The sequence below is a fragment of the Pholcus phalangioides genome, unplaced genomic scaffold (genome assembly GCF_987345545.1).
Source record: "Pholcus phalangioides strain wild (caught in Gottingen) unplaced genomic scaffold, Ppha-v1.0 ptg000017l_1, whole genome shotgun sequence".
NCBI classification, from domain to species: domain Eukaryota; kingdom Metazoa; phylum Arthropoda; class Arachnida; order Araneae; family Pholcidae; genus Pholcus; species Pholcus phalangioides.
The window spans coordinates 5,318,833-5,339,124 of NW_028301610.1; the positions used below are offsets into that span (position 1 = coordinate 5,318,833).

At 34.2% G+C, this 20,292-nt stretch overlaps 1 protein-coding gene across 3 annotated transcripts in view; it reads right to left on the reverse strand.

Moving 5' to 3' along the window:
* The window catches only part of LOC149072141 (armadillo repeat-containing protein 8-like), a 64,443-nt gene that overhangs the window by 5,259 nt on the left and 38,892 nt on the right, over window positions 1-20,292 (reverse strand). Inside the window, exons 10-14 of one of the 3 annotated variants that reach the window (XM_089246729.1) lie at window positions 18,597-18,809; window positions 18,173-18,280; window positions 9,098-9,349; window positions 6,247-6,504; window positions 4,093-4,284 (exon numbers count right to left, since the gene is read on the reverse strand). In XM_089246729.1, the coding sequence (XP_089102855.1) occupies window positions 4,093-4,284; window positions 6,247-6,504; window positions 9,098-9,349; window positions 18,173-18,280; window positions 18,597-18,809 (1,023 nt within the window). The remainder of the gene's footprint in view (window positions 1-4,092; window positions 4,285-6,246; window positions 6,505-9,097; window positions 9,350-18,172; window positions 18,281-18,596; window positions 18,810-20,292) is intronic. The other 2 variants (XM_089246727.1, XM_089246728.1) reach the window with 2 other exon arrangements.

Consider the following 20,292-nt stretch of genomic DNA (forward strand, 5'->3'; position numbering starts at 1 on the left):
GTGGTTTTTTCTCACATAATGTATCTTTCTGTTGTACATAAACAGTAAAAGTTTGTTATAATAATAGTTCACAATAACAAGGAAAATTGTTATTCCTTCTCGTTAAAAGCAAATTCAAATCTATTTTTTGCTCTGTCAGGTTACAAAATTGTAGGAAATTTCTACTTTATCTACATTAAAACAGCTTTTGGAATTAGATCACTGCATTCTAATGTTAACAAATGAACAGAACTCATCATGAAATTGATTTATGGTCTCACTGCAGTTAATTCCCTTAAGACATTTTTGTGCATTGAATTTCATATTATAAAACTTTAATTGAGGATGATGTCACTCCCGGGTTAATATATGTGCCACATTTTTCAAGAATAAAACTTAACTTCTCTCCTCTAAATTACTGTTGTCTGGTATTTCATAAACAAATATTTGTTGTAAAATATTTGCTAAATTATCAGAAATAGTTTTAAATGCTGGCTGACAGTCTAGTGGTTAGGGAGCTAGCTTCTGACTGTGCAGGTCTGGGTTCGAATCCTGGATGTCTATCCATATCAGCTGGCTGATATGGAGATATATTTTGGAAAAAGAAAATTCAACTGCCCCTGCGGGGAATCGAACCCACATCCTTTCACTTACTGGGTGTGAATCCCCTAGACCACTAGACTACAGTGGCAATGAATATCTCAATCTTTCCTTGGAGCTCATGTGCACTGAAACTCAGGCCAAAGCTCACAATTGCTGACAATGCCACTTATCGAGGATGATGATATCCTCGGATGAGTCGCCATCTGGTGGCATTGTCAGCAATTGTAAGCTTTGGCCCGAGTTCGGTCCAACAATCCATGTATGGTCCCGTTCAGTGCACACGAGCTCCAAGGAAAGATTGAGATATTCATTGTCTCTGTAGTCTAGTGCGTTCACTCGGAAAGTGAAAGGACGTGGGTTCAATTCCCCGCAGGAAAAATAATATTTTCTCTTTCCAAAATATATCTCTACATCAACCAGCTGTTAGAAACCTTTGTTTCAAAGCTTTTAGTCGATGAAATAACTAATTATGAAGGATAACTTTTTGCAGAGCAGTTGGAGAAAATTAGTAACAAAATGATCAGCTCTTCAAAAAAAAATGAATTCCATAAAAAAATATTTTGGCCAAGTCCAAAAATTATGCCAGCTACAGTGTATAAGCAATATCTCTGTTTTCAACAAATCCATCCATCAGCAATATTCTACTCAGACAAGCATTATCCAGAAAAAAGTCTATGCACCAATATTATTGAAACCTGGTTGCAAATCATTCCTTCTTTTACAGACCAGAGATGCTGATGCGATATAATGCATCAAATACCCAGAATTTCAAAAAGGACGAGTTCTTTCCAAGAGAAGAAAAAAGCATGGAGAAAACCTCTGTAAACACACATACCTTTCCTTCCCCCCCCCCCCTTCCTACCATAATCGCATTGCACTAACTCATGATCTTGAAAAGTAATTTTACTACTTAAGACATAAGAACATAAGCACATAAGTACATAAGAAACCCACGAACTATCAAAGAATAGGCTGAAGAAATATCTGGAAATGTCCCTTAATAAGAGGATATATAATTTTGAGAGGCTAATTTTTCAATTCCTGAATTTTTTCTTCTCCAGTGGGTTATATATTGCAAATTACTGTAATTCTTGGCTGTCTACCTGCATTCAAAGACAGCATATTTACAATGTAAATTGGCTTTGCTTCCACAAAATTGCAGATTATGCTTGTCTGAGATGTTATGCTAATTTCCATGCCATTAAATCTTGAAGCTAATTGGCTCCTGTGATCACATATGACCAGGAATTTCCCTCTAAATACTAGTTTTGTGCTGTGAACATTTGCAACTTCACTTCCTCTTGTGCTCTCTTCTAGTTATGATCTGAGCGAAATCAAGGGGCTTTAAGAACTTCCCAATGTTTAGGACGTTGAAACAGATTGAATGCAGTAAATCTAGCCTTGGTGGTTGCCTCACCACTCTTGCTGTGAGATCAAATGAATATAAATTCCTCACTAATAATCCCTCTGATGCCTCCATTGTGATCATGACTTGCTTATGCTGTATGTTGATCATAAAGACACAACTTCTAATAGTTTTCCGTTCAATGGTTTCCAGAACTAATTGCGGATTGATTTGACTACACTATATCTCCTCCTGAAGATTCCTGTTCTCCATGTGGTGTCTGTGAAAATGTGATGCAAATCAGCGTGGACTTTCAAGCCATTTGACGTGGTTGTGGTGCCATGGAAAGGTGGTTCCAGAGCAGAAACGAACTTCCTGAAATGTTTTAGTCAGATTGATGTTGATTGGGTGAGATAAGTCTTAATTTACCGTGATAAACTTGTGATATTTTATTAACGCTAAGCTCTAAAATTACTGCATTGTGTTTTGATTATAGAAAGAAAATTTAAATTGTTGATGTGACTTCATTTTTTTTATTTTTTATAAAAGCCCTATTTGTTGTGATTCCAAAACGGGCCTTGTTTTGTTTATATGATGCTTAGAATCAAAGTTATGATCACTTTAGTGTTGCGTTTTTACATACAAGTAATACGCAAATAAAGACTTTGAACGTGTTTTACGAAGAATGCTATTTTTGACATTTTACTTGACTTTGTGACATGATTTGTAAACATTGGTGCATTGTACCCTTACAAAATTTCAATGTAATATTTTGCTATATATTGTTGAGGTTATGAACCAAAATCTAAGGTCTGTCACATATATTTTTCGAATTACAGTGTTTTATAGACAAAATGTAGGATGAAATTTCAAAAAATTCACACGTACTTAAACATATATCAGTGTAACTTATGAACTTATCATGCAATCTTTTAAATTTTGGTTCATAAGCTGCAACATTACTAGCTAAATGCACTTTGAAAATCTCAAAGCATTTCATTAATAAAATTTTTTGCAATCGTGTTTCGAATATCACATGAATTTTGCCTAAAATTTGACATAAAAACGACTTTTTCATAGAAAATATAATAGATAGACCCAATTTTGTCAATGTTTTCATCATTTCAAGACACTTTACGTCAAAAAATGTATTTAAAGTTCACTCCAGAACCATTTTAAAGAAAAGTGACAAGAAAGGTAGTCGGATACCTTAAATTAAAGGTAATAAATATGATTGGAAAATTTTGTGTTATTTTTTGTTGCCGTTTGTCAATGATCTAACTTGGGGAAACAAAATTAAACTGGGAGTTCAATAGTTTTGTTCACTAGGTTGTTGTCATATGCAGTTGCTGGTCATGACAGTTTCAAAATGCAAAAATCTGGATTTGACACCCATGAGCAGTGGTGGTTGGCTAAATATGTTTTTCTGATGTTTCCCATTTTGAGTTGTATATCCCTTTGAAAAAAATTCTGGGATGACAATCAACAGACCTGCACTATCAATGTACATTAAATTAGGAATCTACACAATAATTATGAGGATAGATGGCAACACCTATAGAATACAGAACACCCCTAACAGACCCCTCTCAGAGTTGTGTACTGATGAAATGCATTTGACCCATTATTCATGCCAATCTGGTATAAAGGCAAAATGGGTAAGAAAAACAATCAATGGAAAAATTGTGGTAGCCTAAGAACATCAAATAAATTTGACATAATTTTTTACTTAGACAAAAAATCTTAAGGTTTTTGGCACTTCTCATACTAATATAGCTTGTCTTTAAGGATGAAAAATAATTACACTGCTCAAAACTGATTTTGTTCTCAAAGATATATCACTGATTTTAAAATGATTTTGGGGCACTGATTCCAAATCTGGCATTGGCTTTGTTAGATTGGCTCTAGTTTTTGAGATAAAATGAAAATTAAATTTCAATGGTAATACATAAAGGGCATACATAGTTGATAGTATGCATTACCTCAAAAGCTAGAGCCAATTCGGCTAAACCAACACCAATTTTGAAATCAGCACCCCAATATACCTAAAACTCTGCTCTTAATTAAAACTCGTGTTCTTAAATACCTTCTTTAAAAACTTGATTTTTTTTAGCAGTGTTATCAATGACACTATATAAAACATTTCAAATGTATTTCATTCTGACCATATATGAAGTGAGTTTCTTGAGCACATCTTCATTAGACATGATGAAATTTTTGGCAAAATCCCCATCAGCTATATTAGCTAAGATGCACAAAGCCTGTTCCTTGACTTCAGCTTTCTCATCACCTTCCAGGATAAGAATCACAGCTTGCATCACTTGTTTTCCATGGAGACCCATGATATGGTCAATATGCTATAGAATCAAACAAATATATTTGAGAGTGAAAAAGAAACTCAAATTTGTTTCCATGATTCTTTCATAATATTCTGTTCAGGTGAAATTTGAAAAAAGAAATATGCACAATTTTTTTTCCAATATTCAAATTATAAAATGCTTACAACCATCTGCAGTGTTATCTTGTCTTAACAAAAATGAAATTTCTAAAATTGAAAACAGACACACATAAATTTATTCCCCAAAGAACAACTTTGAAATAGAATAATTAAAATAATGCTGCACCTCCAAAGACCTGAAAAACAGTTATGAATTTGATTGAATGTTTGATCTAGAAATTTTTAAAGGCATCAAAAATCAATAGCAAATTGCCATTGTGTCCATAACTCTATATCGGTATCAATATTTTTCCAACCCAAATAAGAACATGCTACTGTACACACAGCATGTGTAATATTTTTCACAAGTGATTAATGGGAGCCTACTTAAGTTGTCGACTTTTTAAAGGCAAATGATATCAATGGTCCCTCTACAAGGTGTATAACTAAGAGGGTGTACAGTATTTTACTGGCAAACTGTTGAGGCTAGAGAAATACTTCCAACTAGAAATAGTATCCAAATAACGTGTAGTACTCAGATATGTCATTCATATTTCAAGGGGTTGTACAGTTATTACAATAAATATGTTAACTTCATATACGGACACCCTGTGCTCACCCAATCACGAAGTTGTTGCCCGGTCTCTCCTGATGCCATCTAAAAAAGAATTCCACATTTTTAAAAGCAAAATCCGTTGATATGTTTGAATTCGAAAGATGGAGGGAAGTTGAAAAAAAACAGCGTTAAATGCTGATAAAACAGTTTACCCGTATTTAACATTGCTTTTTCCCAACTTTCTTCCATTTTTCAAATTTGAATATCTCAATAAACATTGCAATTAGAAACGTGGAATGTTTATTGGTGACATCAATAGAGACAGGGCAACAACTTTCTAATTGGGTTTTTGGGCACACAGGGATGATATAAAAATAGTTTGTTTTTTTTTATTTTGTATATACTATATAACTCCTTGCAACATGAATGAAATATCTAAGGTCTACACATTATTTGGATTTTTCTTTGATTTCACTTTTTCTAACTTCAAGCATGCTTCTACGACCAATGGTTCACCAGTAAAATGCCATATGCCCTGTTACCTATGCACCCTGTATGAGTGGCAATGCTTTGTTTTATCGTGGTTATGAAAAATAGTCATTTTATAATTTGAGGTTGAGAAAAGTTTTAAACTACAACTTTTATAATTTCATAATTTCTTATGGCAGTTATGGGAAAAGGGGAAAATTATCTTGAGAAAGTACTGAAAGCTGTAAAAGTATCATATAACTGCACATGTAATAAACACTCGCATTAACATTTAGTAAACAAATGAGAGACTAAAATTTTAGCGGACAAAAACACGTACATTAATGAATACTACAATACTCAATATTTAAACACAGAAATCAGTTACATAATAAGCATCCACATCAACAGCACACAACATAAAGTATATGAAATTATGAGCTCCCAGGGGATCTATTGTCTGTCCGAAGCACGTCCAAGATGCTTCACATTTAAATTTCTGCTTGCAACACATATTTTATTCCTAAATGTAATACTCTCACACAATACGTCTTCCAACTTTTTTCCCCTGCACAACTTGTGTGTGTGTGTTGTCACTCTACACACAAAATTTTGATGTCTGCACAGAATCAAACTAATATGCTATCATATATATATATATATATATATATATAGCATATTGCTCCCAATATCATTCAACTTCATGTTTACAATTACAAACTTCTGATGCGAGTGGTAATATCCATGTTTTTAAACTAATATTATGAAATTAACAGATGTTGTGCAATTGAATATTTTTGAACATACTTCAAGTTGTATATTTTAAAAAAAAATGTATATACTGAACCAAATACTTACTGGCTTGGTTGAGAGCAGATTACGAAGCAAACCCAATGTTTTCATCAGAACATTAACATCAGAATCAGTCAAAAGATGGAATATCTGGTCACTCCCAAGTGATGAAAGAATTTGGGACTTTATCTTTTGATCAGCTTGAAAAGCCATGTTCATGAGTGCCCAAACACCATTCAGTCTCAAGGCTGGTTCTTCTCGACGTGTAAGACCACAAAGCAGCTCCACTGCACCACACTCAAGGATAGGCTGAGTAGAAAACCACTGGAATAATTGGTTTTGCCTTCATACTTATGCACAATCAATACCACAAAAGAACTTACGTAAAACTTATTAAAAAAAAATACCCAGTTATTTCTAAAAGATGGATACATATAAAAACATTAACTTGAACAATATCTTGATTTCACAAACACGTACAAAAAACCCCTTGTCCTTACACCAAATCAATGTATAACATATAACAAAAAAAAATTATCTTCCTCACTGACTGTAATCAGAACAAAAAAATTGCAACAATAGAAAGATCTGTTAAGTATTGAGAATTTATAAAAGTATTTTTTTACATTTTAATAATTTTTTAGAAACTTTCTTTTGCATCAATCAGGGTATAAAATAGTACATTCTAACACTTTAATGCAAATTTCACAAAACTAAACTTTTGTCTCATAAAATGACCTTTCACTTAAAAGTTAAAAAATCATGCTAGTAAGTTAACTCATTTTTCACAATCAATGAATGAAAAAACTATTTGCCAGGTTTTAAAGGTAATGAAACAGTATGATCAATATAAAAACTAAAATACCAAATGATAGAGAATCTAAGTCTACAGAATCACATATAAATGAAATTTTCTCTGAACTCTAATTGGTGAAACACATAAAAGTAAAAAAAGAAAACAAAAAACACTTCAAATACAAATACAATTGCCATAACAGGCAAAATGCCAAATGAGGTAACTGAGAGATGCCCAAAAAAATATGGATGTTAAATATATCTAAACAGCAACCCAATAAAAGAAAAATTATATTGAAAAACAATAATTATGATAAAATATAACACTCTGTGTATGAAAAAAAATTATGATTGCAGAGATGCCATTGATGCATTATAACGCGTCAAATACCTGGAATTTCAGAAAAGGATGCATAAAAATTTCGTTCACACATCCTCAGGGACGCGTTCTTTCCTAGTTCTAAGAAAAAAAGTAGAGAGAAAAACCCCCCTTTATTTTTTTTTCTTTTTACCGTATATCATGATCGTGGGACTTTGAAAAACTGGTTTTACTGCTTTGTAGACTACTTGTATTGATATACAGTCCGGTTGTTGGAAAATAAAATGAGGGATATCTGGTGGCTTCCCTGAATGGGGGTCATGTACAGAAGTTTCAAATTTCGGATTTTTTATTACCCTGCAGATTTTATCCCTTCTGGTTATATACGGGAAGTTACAGTACTTTCGTGGCTATCGGCTGGCACCGTGTCTATACGGCGTAAATCCGTCTTGTTCCTACAAAATTGCGAATGCATGTTTTTTTTTTAATCGTAAAGGATCGGAACACCCGTTCAAATTGTAAAACCTTCCCGATATCGTGGACAAAAACCAAATCTAAAAACTTGACCTTGAAGTCCACAGTTTTGTCATCTAGCTGCTATGCTGTAGTCACCGTTTCATACTGCTAAAATCATAGGTGTATAAGCAGAATCGGCTTTTGGAGAGGCACAAGGATCTAATTCTTCCCAGATAGTATAAAAGAAATTATTTTATTCCAATATTTTAATTCTCTACAAAAATCTTTTTCATTTTTGATCTCCGGGGAGGAAGAAGCCCCTTATAACCTTCTCCAAATTTTGGTTTTGGTTAAAATCCGTGTTTGGAACTTGCAATTGCGCAATGGTAATCGGCTAAAAATGTGATTTTCTAAAGATTTCAAATTTCGAGTTGGCTATTCCTTTGGAAAAAAACTTCTGGTTGCCATGGCGATCAAACAGACCTACAACACAAATATGCATACATTGAACTTCAAATACATGCATTACCAGTTTGGAGGATAGATGCATGGCTGCAACTGGGAGGGGGAGGAACAGGCGGGCCTAGTGTCCTGGGCTCTGGACTAGAGGGGGCACCAAATTCACCCTTTATAACTGCTTCTACATTACATGGGTGTGCCAAAATGTGTACTTGCCCCATTTGAGAAAGTAGAATACTAAAGCAATAATATTTGATAATTAGACTGAAATCCCAATTATTATGCAAGTCAGGCATCTTCAACCATTGCCACACTGAGGGCTACATCCGACATTTTAATGAGGCCTGCAGGCAACTAAGCTATAGTACACGCATTATCAAACAGCTCGGTGGGTCAAAAGTGGCCTGCAGGCCATGCATTGAAGACTTCTGATGTAACAACTTCTTAATAACTTATATAAATAATATTATGAAATAAAACCCTAATAAATTATTCAGATTTAAAAATTAAAGCACTCAGAATTGATATGAATATACCAATACAATTTGAAAGAGCAAGATTTAGGGAGTAGATTCATTTTCAAAACATTTTGCTTCTTAGAAAGACATTTTCATTAAAAAAATTTATATGTTTTACGAGTTTCTCAGCATCAGCTGCACCATCAATTACCAAATTTTTTGACAAAATAATCTCTAATATTTACTCTTTCATTTAAATAAACCTTATCATGTTTTTGGTCTTATTGATTGAATTTTCCTAAAAGAAAAAAATTAAACCAAACATATTCTTTTGCCTGTTGTGATAAGCACATTCTTATTTCAATATTCACAATCAAAATTTCTAATATATTATCTTTTAAAAATTCATCAAATTGAATAAGAAATTTACTTCTTTGCTTGGTGAAAACTCCAAAAGCAAATTGCACAATGTACTTGATGCAACTGTTAGCACATCATCTGAGGCATTTTGTAAAAGTTTCATCAGGGGCCTCCAGACTGCATGGTCTTGAAATGTTGTTCTCAATTGTTGCACAGATCTCGACAAGCTATGAAGACACCGTACAGCTGCTAATCTCACCTGATCATTTGGATCAGATAAACCACACACAATATTGTCCATTATAGGATCTGTGTCAATGATCTAAACAAAACAAATACATAATGAAAATTATACCTTCATTTAAATGTTGGTTTTTTACAAGTATAAAATTCATTAACACAACAATCAGAAAAGTATATAGGGATTTCTGTTCTTTTAGATTCCCTCACACACTATGAACAAATTATCATGTGAATGGTAGGTCAATTAAGTTCTAATTAAAGCCTAAAAACAACCGCAGTGGTCATAGTGACTGACTCGCATCACGTGATGATCTGGGTTCGAACCTCACCAGCACCACAGTAGTGTTCAACTGAAGTTGGTTTTTTGTGGTTCCCAAATGAATGCGAGACAATCTGGCCATTGATAAGTCTTGCCACCGAGAACAACAGGCTTACAACAGTACAAGCATCCAATTATTAGACTTTACTCCTAAGAATTTGAAATACAGATGGCAGCTCTAAAAAAATCAAACACAACATTGATTGCACTCGGACTGTTAGGTACCAACACACACTTCTGGCACAACTCAATCGGTAGTAAATTTTCTTTGGCAATAGACCGGAGTTGTGCTTGTATTGAGAGAAAGAAAAGCCTAAAAACAAACCAAAAAATTTTCAAAAAATCATTTAGTACACAAAAAATTAATTAGCCTGGTCATTTAAAGTTCTATCAGCACTATAACCTAAAAACCCAATTAAAATATGTTGAATACAGTTGCATGAATATTTATTTTACACCAAAGAAAAACTAATTCATTTTATTCATTTATTAGGGAACATTTTGTGGGAAGCAGTGTTTTACTGTTTACAAAGACAAAACATCTAACAGAATTTTATTAATTAACATATTAAAAAACTAGTTGTACCAAACTTGTGTTGTCATCTTGTAATTGTAAAAAAGTTATAAAGCCTTTATACTCTTCAAAATACTGACACCCAACAATGTATGTAAGGAAAGTGTGTTACAGGGATGAAAAAGAAAGTGGTAATTTAAAATGTTATTAGTAGTTAAAGGGGTAACTGAATGATTATTTAAATAAAATTTTTAAATAAAATGTAAATACTTTGATTGGAAAACAATTTTGGCCCAATTAATTTTATTGTCCACCTGTTTATACAGCATACCACAAAAACATGTCTATAGTAGAAATGTACTAGTTACTTGCGTAATTTTCCAATTGAGTACATAGTAAACAAATGATAATGAAGCAATTTGTGTATTTAGCATGGCTGGATAAGTATATAAACTACTGAAATGGATATTGTGCTTTTGGTCCCAACAATATCCACATACACAGAAAAGTTAAACTTTGCATTAATAACTTTTCACATAATTCTGTTTGCATGTATTAATTAAATTAAAAAATACATAACTAAGTATGACTATATGTTCTAAATATATATCTAAAATATGATTAGGAGGTTGCAATTCCAATGAGTTTCAAGTATCAAGGTATTAAATTGAAAATAATCAGTGAGAAATAATGACAATTTAATTAAATTAATAACATTTATTAATTAAATGAGTAACAATATTTGAAGGTAAAATAACAGATCAGAAGGATAGTCTTATTATAATTAATTAATATTATATACATATAAGTTAAAATCAAACTCAAACAAATTAAATGGAACTAATAATTTTTTTTAAATTAAAGTTACCTCTGTACATGATTTTTTATAACCTTCATTTCATGTACAGTTCAGAGATGTCATTGACGCACTATAACGTGTCAAATACCCGAAATTTTGGGAAAGGACGCATAAAAATTGGGTCACACGTCCTCCGGGACGCGTTCTTTCCTAGTTCCAAGATGGAAAAAGTATAGAGAGAAAATCCTCCAACCTTTCCCCCCCCCCTTTTTTTCTTCTTTTCAGTCTTGTCACGATCGCATGCGACCTTGAAAAAGTGGTTTTACTACTTCATATACTGTACTGTATTGATATACATGCAGATTGTTGATATTTATTTTCCCTTAATGAGGGGCTGCGTACAGAATTTTCAAAGAGAATTTCGGAAGTACTATTCCCCTACGGATTTTCTCCCCTCCTGTTACATATTGGAAATTACGGTACTTTTGCAGCTATCTGGCGGCATTCAAAGACAGTGATCTATACAGCATAAATTTGTATTTGTTCTAACAAGATTGCGAATGTGCATTTTTGAAAAATCTTAAAGGATTTGGAACGCCTGTTCAAAGTGTAAAACATTTTCCGAGATCGTTCAAAAAAAAAGTGAATCTGTATAAAAAGTCTACCTCGAATACTCAGTTTTGTCATCTAGCTGCTATGTGGTATATATATATAGTCAGTTTCGCATCGCAAAAATCACTGGTGTTTACGCAGAATCTGCTTTAAAAGGGGCAGAAGGATTTTTTCCACAGAAATTGTAGATTATTATCACTCAAAAAGAATTTTAAATTAACATAGTATAAAAGACTATTTTCTCCAATATTTTAATTTTCTACAAAAATATTTTTAATTTTCTTGGGGCTGGGGGCCTCCATACTCCTACCCCCCACCCCCGATTTTGCCTTTGGTGAAAATCCGGGTTTGGAACCCACAATTGCGTAGTGGTAATCGGCTAAAAATATGATTTTCTAAGGTTTTCCTATTTTGAGTTGGCTATTCCTTTGAAAAAAGCTCTGGTCGCCACGAAAATCACACAGACCTACAACACAAATATGTATACATTAAATTTCAAATCAATGAAAAACCAATTTGGAGGATAGATTCAGGGCAGCAACTGGGGGGAGAGCAGGCAGGTCTAGTTCCCCAGGCTCTAGACTAGAGGGGCACCAAATTTACCCTTTATAAATGCTTCTTCTACATTACAAAGGGTGCCAAAATGTGTGCTTGCCCCATTTGAGAAAGTATCTAGTTGAAACCCTAGATAGATGGCACCACCTACTGAACACAAAACACGCTGAATGCTGGGGGGCACAAACACACTTGAGTTTCACCAACACAAATCTGACATAGCTCCCATATTCAGGTGTGAAAATATGTGGCAGTTAAATGACAACAGATCAGAGTGGTGGACCAACAGGGAGGAGAAATAAAATCATTCTACCAAGAAATCGCTTTGCAAGGATCTTTGCTCGTATGAATAGGGAATCGGAAGAGAATCTGAGAGTATGTACTGAGAGAGAAAATCTCATGCTTTTTAAATTTAAATCAGAAGATATTATTGAAAGAGCTAAGATTTTTTTAAATAAATGAAAAATTAGAGAATTTATAGATAGATTTATTAGTAAATATATAAACGTGTGCCTATAACTTTTAATTATAGTGGATCATGCTTATAACGTTCTTCAAAAAACTGTCATAAAAAAACATTGTAACCAGGAAAATACATTAATTCTTATTAAGATTTCCCGTTTAAAGTTGAAAAAATGAAAATCATGGAAATGAATTACCTTTTGGGTTAGACAATACTATTGAAAGCCGACGTAGATGAACCCAAAATTGCAAAATGACCACAGCTATACACGTTTCGGAACTATATGAAGTTCCTCCATCAGTATAGCAGAAACAAAGAAAAAAAAACTCCTTATAGCGGGAGTTACTCGCTGTTGTACAAGAAAGAGTCAAATTCAAAATGAACCGACAACAAAAGAGTAGAGGAGGAGGATGGAAAAAGAAAAATGGCAGAGCCAATCGCAAACGAGAACGTGATAGTGATGCTGATGGAGAAGAACCATTTAACAGCTCATCCATAGCCCAACACTGCTGGTCCTTTGACCATAAATTTGACTTCCCTTCTGCCAAAATCATTCAAAAATGCCCTTCACTGGCTGACTTGGACTTCAGGCCTGTTTACACGAGGCAAGTGCTTTAGTTGGTAACTTAATTTTTAGTTGCCAAGTACGATACAATGTATGCAGGCGATAAGGGCTGTTTACACGGCTTTAGTTGGTAAGTGCACAAGTGATTTAGTTGGTGAGTGAGATAAGAACGGTTCTATTTTTTCCGGTTAAGTAGACGTATGCGCATGCGCCAGTGGGCATGACCTGCCGCGCTGGAGGGGTCTTTCTGCTCTCTCACGGAGGGGTTTATTTTGATCTCAAGCACGAACCTGTTCATACTCTGTCTTCTCCTGAAGTTTCGCTAGAATTCCGCGGAAATATTGGATGGTGAGGTGGCCAGAGGACACAAGCTTCAAGTTTGTTCAAAAATATCTTCGCCGTGAATGTTTGTTGAACTATTGAAATGAAAATTACCATAACAAACAAGCTAAAAATTATTCAATGTTGGAAAAAGCTATGGAATATTCTGTCGATGTGATGTCAGGAGTTGAAAAAAATTGAAGATTCAAAAATATATATCAGGTGGGGAGGATTTATATATTAAAAACTGGAGGGGAGGGGTGTTTCGAATATTTCTCTCGTCCAGAACGAATTTGCTGCCATCTGTTGTAAAAATACATGATCAAATATTTAACATAAAGATGTCATCTCTATAGATTAAATTAAAAAATGATATTGATTTCGAAAATTTGGAAATAATTTTTGTTTAATGAATTTTTATTATTTAATTTTTAACCCTTAGAATTTCCTACGAATGCCAAGAATCTTCTCCCATATTTTCGGCTTACATAATTCATAATTTATCTCCTCTTCAACTTCGATTAAAATATCATATAATCAATATTTAGAACTTAGAGGAGAAATAGAGAAATCTTATATTTCTTCTCGATGACTTACATAAGTTTATAATATGTTGTGTATTCTTTTTTCCCCTGTGGCGTCATCTCTCGCCCCCCTTACGTGCACCTCCTGATGAGTGGGTGGCAGAGGCAAAAAAAGGGGACAAGCGAACTGTTTCCCTTGCGTGACCTACTTCTTGCTCAGTGTGTTGCTCTCGCGCAAGTGAGAAAAAAGTTTCTCCTTTTTTATTGAATAAATTTATATTCTTTAAAAAATATATCATATAATGTGGCTCTGATCACAGTATTCTTAAGTTCTACCTGATCGTCTTCATCCATTGTTACGAAAGCTATGAGCTTTAAAAAAAGCACCTCTCTGAATGCCAGATAAATAAAAAATTATTACTATTATACTCCCGCGCATTGCGTCTGTGTCTCTCTGTGGATTTGAGTAGACTGAAGCGCGCATGCGCTAACTGCGCCCACCTCCGTAAAAATTATCCAATGAGCGTCTACTTACCACTTATCGTGTGGACAGTTTCAAGAAGAATCGGTAAGTTAAAATTAAGTTACCAACTAAAGCACTTGCCTCGTGTAAACGGGCCTTTCTTTGAATCATTCCACATCAACAAAAACCAGTTGGTCAACAACCTAACTAGCGCACCACCCTTCTCAAAAATCTGGCAACAGTTTCTTCTCCATCAGCATCACTATCATATTCTCGTTTGCGATTGGCTCCACCATTTTTCTTTTTCCAGCCTCCGCCTCTACCTTTTTGTTGTCGGTTCATTTTGAATTTGACTCTTTCGTCTACAACAGCGAGTAACTCCCGCTAAAAGGAGTTTTTCTTCATTTCTGCTACTGTTGGAGGAACTTCATATAGTTCTGAAACGCATATAGCCATGGTTTTTTTGCAATTTTGGGTTCATCTACGTCGGCTTTCAATTGTACTACCATGAAAATCAGTTGTACTAAGTGGAAAAATTTTCTAAATGGGAATGTTATAAGTGGGATCAACTGTATATTTGGTTTAGATTTGTTACATGTGCTACATTTCCATATGTTAAATCCTCATTAATGGGCTTCTTTGTAAGCTTTTCCTACTAGTAGACAATGAAAGTAAATGAACCTTTGGATAGAACATGTTTTTAGAAATGAATCATTTGATTCACAAAGATACCTCCTTTTCCTACCCAGAACATGGTTTGCTGCTGTGTCTCAACGAAGAGATATAAGTAGGTGATGAAAAGCCTGGGGTATGATAGAAAAAAATTCATAGAGATTACCAGTGAATTATGGGGAGGGGGCATACTTTTTTTCAAGATAATTTTTTTTGAGAGGGACCCTCTTTCACTCAAAAGGGACCCAGATTTTTTTAATACCCTGGATCCTGGAACCCAGGTAAATTAAAGTACAGTGGCATCTCTGCAGTTGCATTCATAAAAACTCAGACGACCTTATTTTTATTAAAATATTTTAATATGCATGGGTACAATCTATATAAAGCATAGATTCGATTCTTACCTACTAATAAAATATACAGCTGAAAATAATCCTGTAATTAAATCATATACTTTGTTTATAACAAAATCACTCAGACTTACCAGATCAAAAAAAAGAAAATCTGACGATTCGCAAGAATTATCAAACCATAAAAAATAAACATGATAAATAACATTTTTCAGTATTTGGTATTGCACCTCATGGCTTTAATTATTGCACTGCATCTGCAAGGCATTGAGTCCACCGAATCCGTCAAATTTTTTATAAGTATTTTTGCCATTCTCGCAGCAAAAAATTGAAATTTTTCATCTAGATTAGAGAGAAAATTTTGTAGCTTCACAGTGACGTTTAAGCACCTGTCATAGGTTCTCCAATGGATTTAGATCAGGTAACATTGATAGCCATTTTAGAATTCTCATTTTTTTTGGCAGTAAACCACGACTCCGTGGTTTGAATCATTATCTTGCTGGAAAATTCATCCTTGAAGCATTTCAGTTCTACTTTAAGGTAGCATGTAGGTATTTAGAATTCCCAAATATAGTTTTTGGTCCATGATGCCTGTTATTCACACCAAAGGACCAGAACCGGATGATCCAAAGAAGCCCCACACCATGATGTTACCACCACTATGTTTAACTGGAGGAAACATATCTCTTGTTGAATCGCTGGTTAACTGGCTGCCCAATATATTGTTCACTCGATTCAAACATTTGGAACATGGACTCATCACTCCAAGCAACCTTTGCCCATTGTTTAGGAGTCAAACTTTGGTGCTTCCAAGCAAAATCAAGTCGGCTTATCTATTTTTAATGAAAGCAAAGGATTCTGTGTGGGTCTTCGACCAAAAAGATGAGCTTCATAAGAGGTCACTTGATTGCAGTGATACTGATAGAAACTCCATAAACTGGCTTGGAATGCTTGGTTTATCTCCATTGCACTCTTTACCAAATGCAGGGGTGGGAAGTAACTAAGTCCATTTCGGAGCAGCTTTGGAGCAGCAAAATTCAGGATTTGGAGCAGTTTTGGAGCAGCAAATTCAGGATTTGGAGCAGCAAAATATGGGATTCGGAGCAGATATTTATAAATTGGAGCAGTGAAATTAACAAGAATATTTTCGTTAACCCTCAACCCTTTTCAAAATAAAACTGCACTGTCTTTTGTTATCAAACATCTTTTCGTCAGCTTGATTTTTGTGTTTTATGCTTTTGACACCTTGTTTGAAAGAGCGGCTATCATAAAATTTTTTGCACCCGTCTATTTAAGATGATTTTTGCTTACTGTGGGCACTATTTACTGCCTTGAACAGCAGCACTTCAAATGAGCTAAAAAAATTTTATAAGTTTTTAATTTTTTTATACTTGGAAAGAAATTGTTGCAAAATGGGAGAGAATTTTGGAACAATCAACTCGATGTTTGGCGATTCAGAACTCATTATCTGGCGAGATTGGCGATCGGACATTCGCTATTTAGCGAGATTGACGATTTAACGTTCGTTATTTGGCAATATTGACGATTTAACGCTCGTTATTCTGCAACATTAGCAATTTAACGCTCGTTATTCGGCAAAATTAGCGATTTAACGCTCATTATTCGGCAAAGTTTCTAAACTAACATCCGTAATTCTGTGGACATGCGCTTTTTACTCCCGGAATGAAAAATTTTTTCACGAAACATCGGGATTTAACACAATGACAATCGACTACAGTAATTTCTGCTGCTTCCAGTGACAACTTTTTTTTTTAAACGGAAACACTAGAAACAGAAACACTGAAAGGCATTGCAAGCCATCTTCAGTTCCACGATCACGGACAATATCGGGGTTTCGCGATGGAAAACCCGATCAGGGGCCGATAGTTTAAGTATAGTGGAATAAAACACGCTCTTCTCTCTCGTAAAGAAACGTTTCGTGGCTAGCAGGAACAAAATTTTTTTGGCGTCCTTTCCGAAATTCCGGGCATACTGAAGCAAAATTCGTTATTTGGCGCAGAAAAATGCGAAAATACGCTATTGGAGCAGGATGGCGCAAGATATTAGTTTTGGCGCAGTGCGGCGCAATTGGCGCAGAGTTCCCACCCCTGCAAATGTTGTTTTATCAAACAATCGATTCTGGAACAAGTTCTTCTTGGGTGACCAGAACCAGACTATGTTTACCTCACTTGAAACTGCTTCCAAACATCACATATTGTCAATTTTAAAACACTTAGAAGTTTAGAAATAAAAATGTGGCTTTGTCCATCTTTGATAAATTTCACTATCTGTTCTTTTGTTTCCAGAGAAATTTGTCTTTTATTTCTCTGGCTGTTTCCCTCACTTCCAAAGTTGCAAAAAAAAATATTTTAAATTTAAAAAAATAAAAAACAGCTCCAGAAACAAGAAAAAAATCACACTGTTCTTATATACCCTTTCTTTTCCTATAAAATTGACTCAGTTGTAAGAGTTACGTAAGTAGACATACAACGTAATTTTGATTTCCATAACATGATTTGCCTTTCATTTCAAGGGGAAGAACCGATCATCCGATTTTTTTTAATGCAACTCTATCAACTGATTTTCTATGCACTCATAAGACTAATATGGTTCTAAAAGTATGAAAAAAAAATTTATGCAAATATTTATTAACTAATATAACTAATAAGGATTATCATAATCAAAACTACCCATAATTTCTAACAGTCTTCAATATCCGTCAGAAAAACAAGATACAATATTTACAAAATTACTCCCCTTTTTCCTTATTTCTTCATCATTAGCTGCCAAGGAAGAGAAAGCTTTGAATGCTGCCCTCTTCATAGAATGAGACATTTGGTTATCATCCTCTGCCTGTATAGTACAAACCAAAAAATATGTAACCACAATATAATTAAAGCAAAGTAAAATTATTTTTTTTAATTAAAAAAACCATATCTGAGGGGAAAAGAATAAAAAAAATTAGGAAATTCAAATAATAATCTAATGTATAATGTGCCATACTTTTAAACGTACAAATTTTGAAAACACCAAACAATAAATTTTGTGTTTTCGCTCTCATTTTTACATTACTCTTTTTACATTAGAATGACATTATTAACAACATGTTGGAATCCCATAAATGAATCATATGAAAAAGAACACAAAATTTGATATATAAAGTTCATACTTTTGCAAAACCATTTGATGGACTAGTTGCTTCTTCATTAGATGACTGGTACTTGAGAAGTTCTGAGAGAGTTGGAATAAGGTGGTTGCTTATACTAGCAATCCTCTGCAGTTCTGTGTCCACTTCAGTAAGATAGGCCAGTGTTTCAGCACCTTCAACTCGCTGATCATCAGGAATGTCTTTTTGACACATTCTAACAAGAGTTGGCAAGGCCTACATTGAAAACAATAACTTTTTCTAGATTAAAGAAAAAACTTTCAACTTTATTTTTCTATTCTCATTTTTTTTCAACAATTTTTATGGGAGATGGTAAGAATGATTTACAAAATTACTAAAGACAGACATACAGTAACACCTGTCTTTTAATGGAACCTGTATTAAGCAGAAACCTGTTTTCAACAGAAAAAAAAATTTTGGTCCTGTGATTCCAATGTCAAAATACATACTGGAAAACTTGGATAAAACAGAATGTGTCTAATGTGAAAATGGAAAGGAAAATCGTACCCTCTTAATGGAAATTTTCATACAAACACTTAGTGTTTCACTACCAATAGATCATACAAAATATGTTACAGTGTTCTACCGAAATTTTTCAATTCCAATCTCTGCTTGCCAATGCGAATTCAACATCATACACCCCTACACTAGCAAAAAACTGTTCTCAGCTATAGTTGCTTCCTGAAACTGCAACAAAATTTTTCAGAAAAGCATACTTTTCTGTGGGAGAAACCAGTGCAAGGGTTGAATTTCCAAATGATATGGAAGACTTAAAAAATTGCATTGAGGCTGCTTTTTGTGATTGCAGCGCTGAGAATTACATGAACATGCAATAACAATGTACAAACTGAATCTGACACGACAGATACTGACACTCTCAATGAAAATTTTAAAGAAGGTCAAAAAAGAGTATGAAGATAAAATAACTGTCATTTCGGAAGAACAGCGTAGGATGAAGTCTTATACAGATGCTGTCAAAACCTTGAAAGAACTGCAGCATGTTGCTTTACAGCAGGGGTGGCCACTGTTCAAGGGAAAACAATAGTCAGCTGCACCAGAGGTCTCAGCCACACCAGTAAAATGACCCATAAAACTCCTCGATTTGTGTCCACTACAAGTAATGTGGTGGAAACTGGAAATTTAGTCATTAAAATTTTACCACGGGCTCCACTTTTTTCATAAACTGATATGTATCCATTATTTTTCCTGGTTCCCAGCAAGTAGATGCAATGTGTTAAAAATTTGTTTCTTTTGCAAATTAGTGTATTCAATTACATCTATAGTCTGAATTTTACAGACAAAGCATTTTTCTGCAATCATTTTTATCCTTTACTCCTGATTTAGCAACAGACGGGACTACACAGGTCAAATAGATGCTCAAGGAATTGATTCCTGCAGCGGTAGACTTCAAGGAGTTTTATTACTGGGATAGAAAGCGTGCGAAAAGCCAGCCATGTAGATAGTATTGACAATCAGGGGTAAACACGTGATGGCACCAAGATTAAATGGACAAGCTTCGCCCGAATCAGGCAGAATACCTGCAAATGTGAAAGGATGAGCACATGCACCATTGATAGCCTCAAATGATTGTTTTACTGTTTGATACCAGGGAAATTTTTTTTTCTTTCAGTTTGTTAGATTTTGTTATGTGTGATTTGTTTTCAGTTTTTATATAAGGCTGGAGTAGAGATAGGCCTAG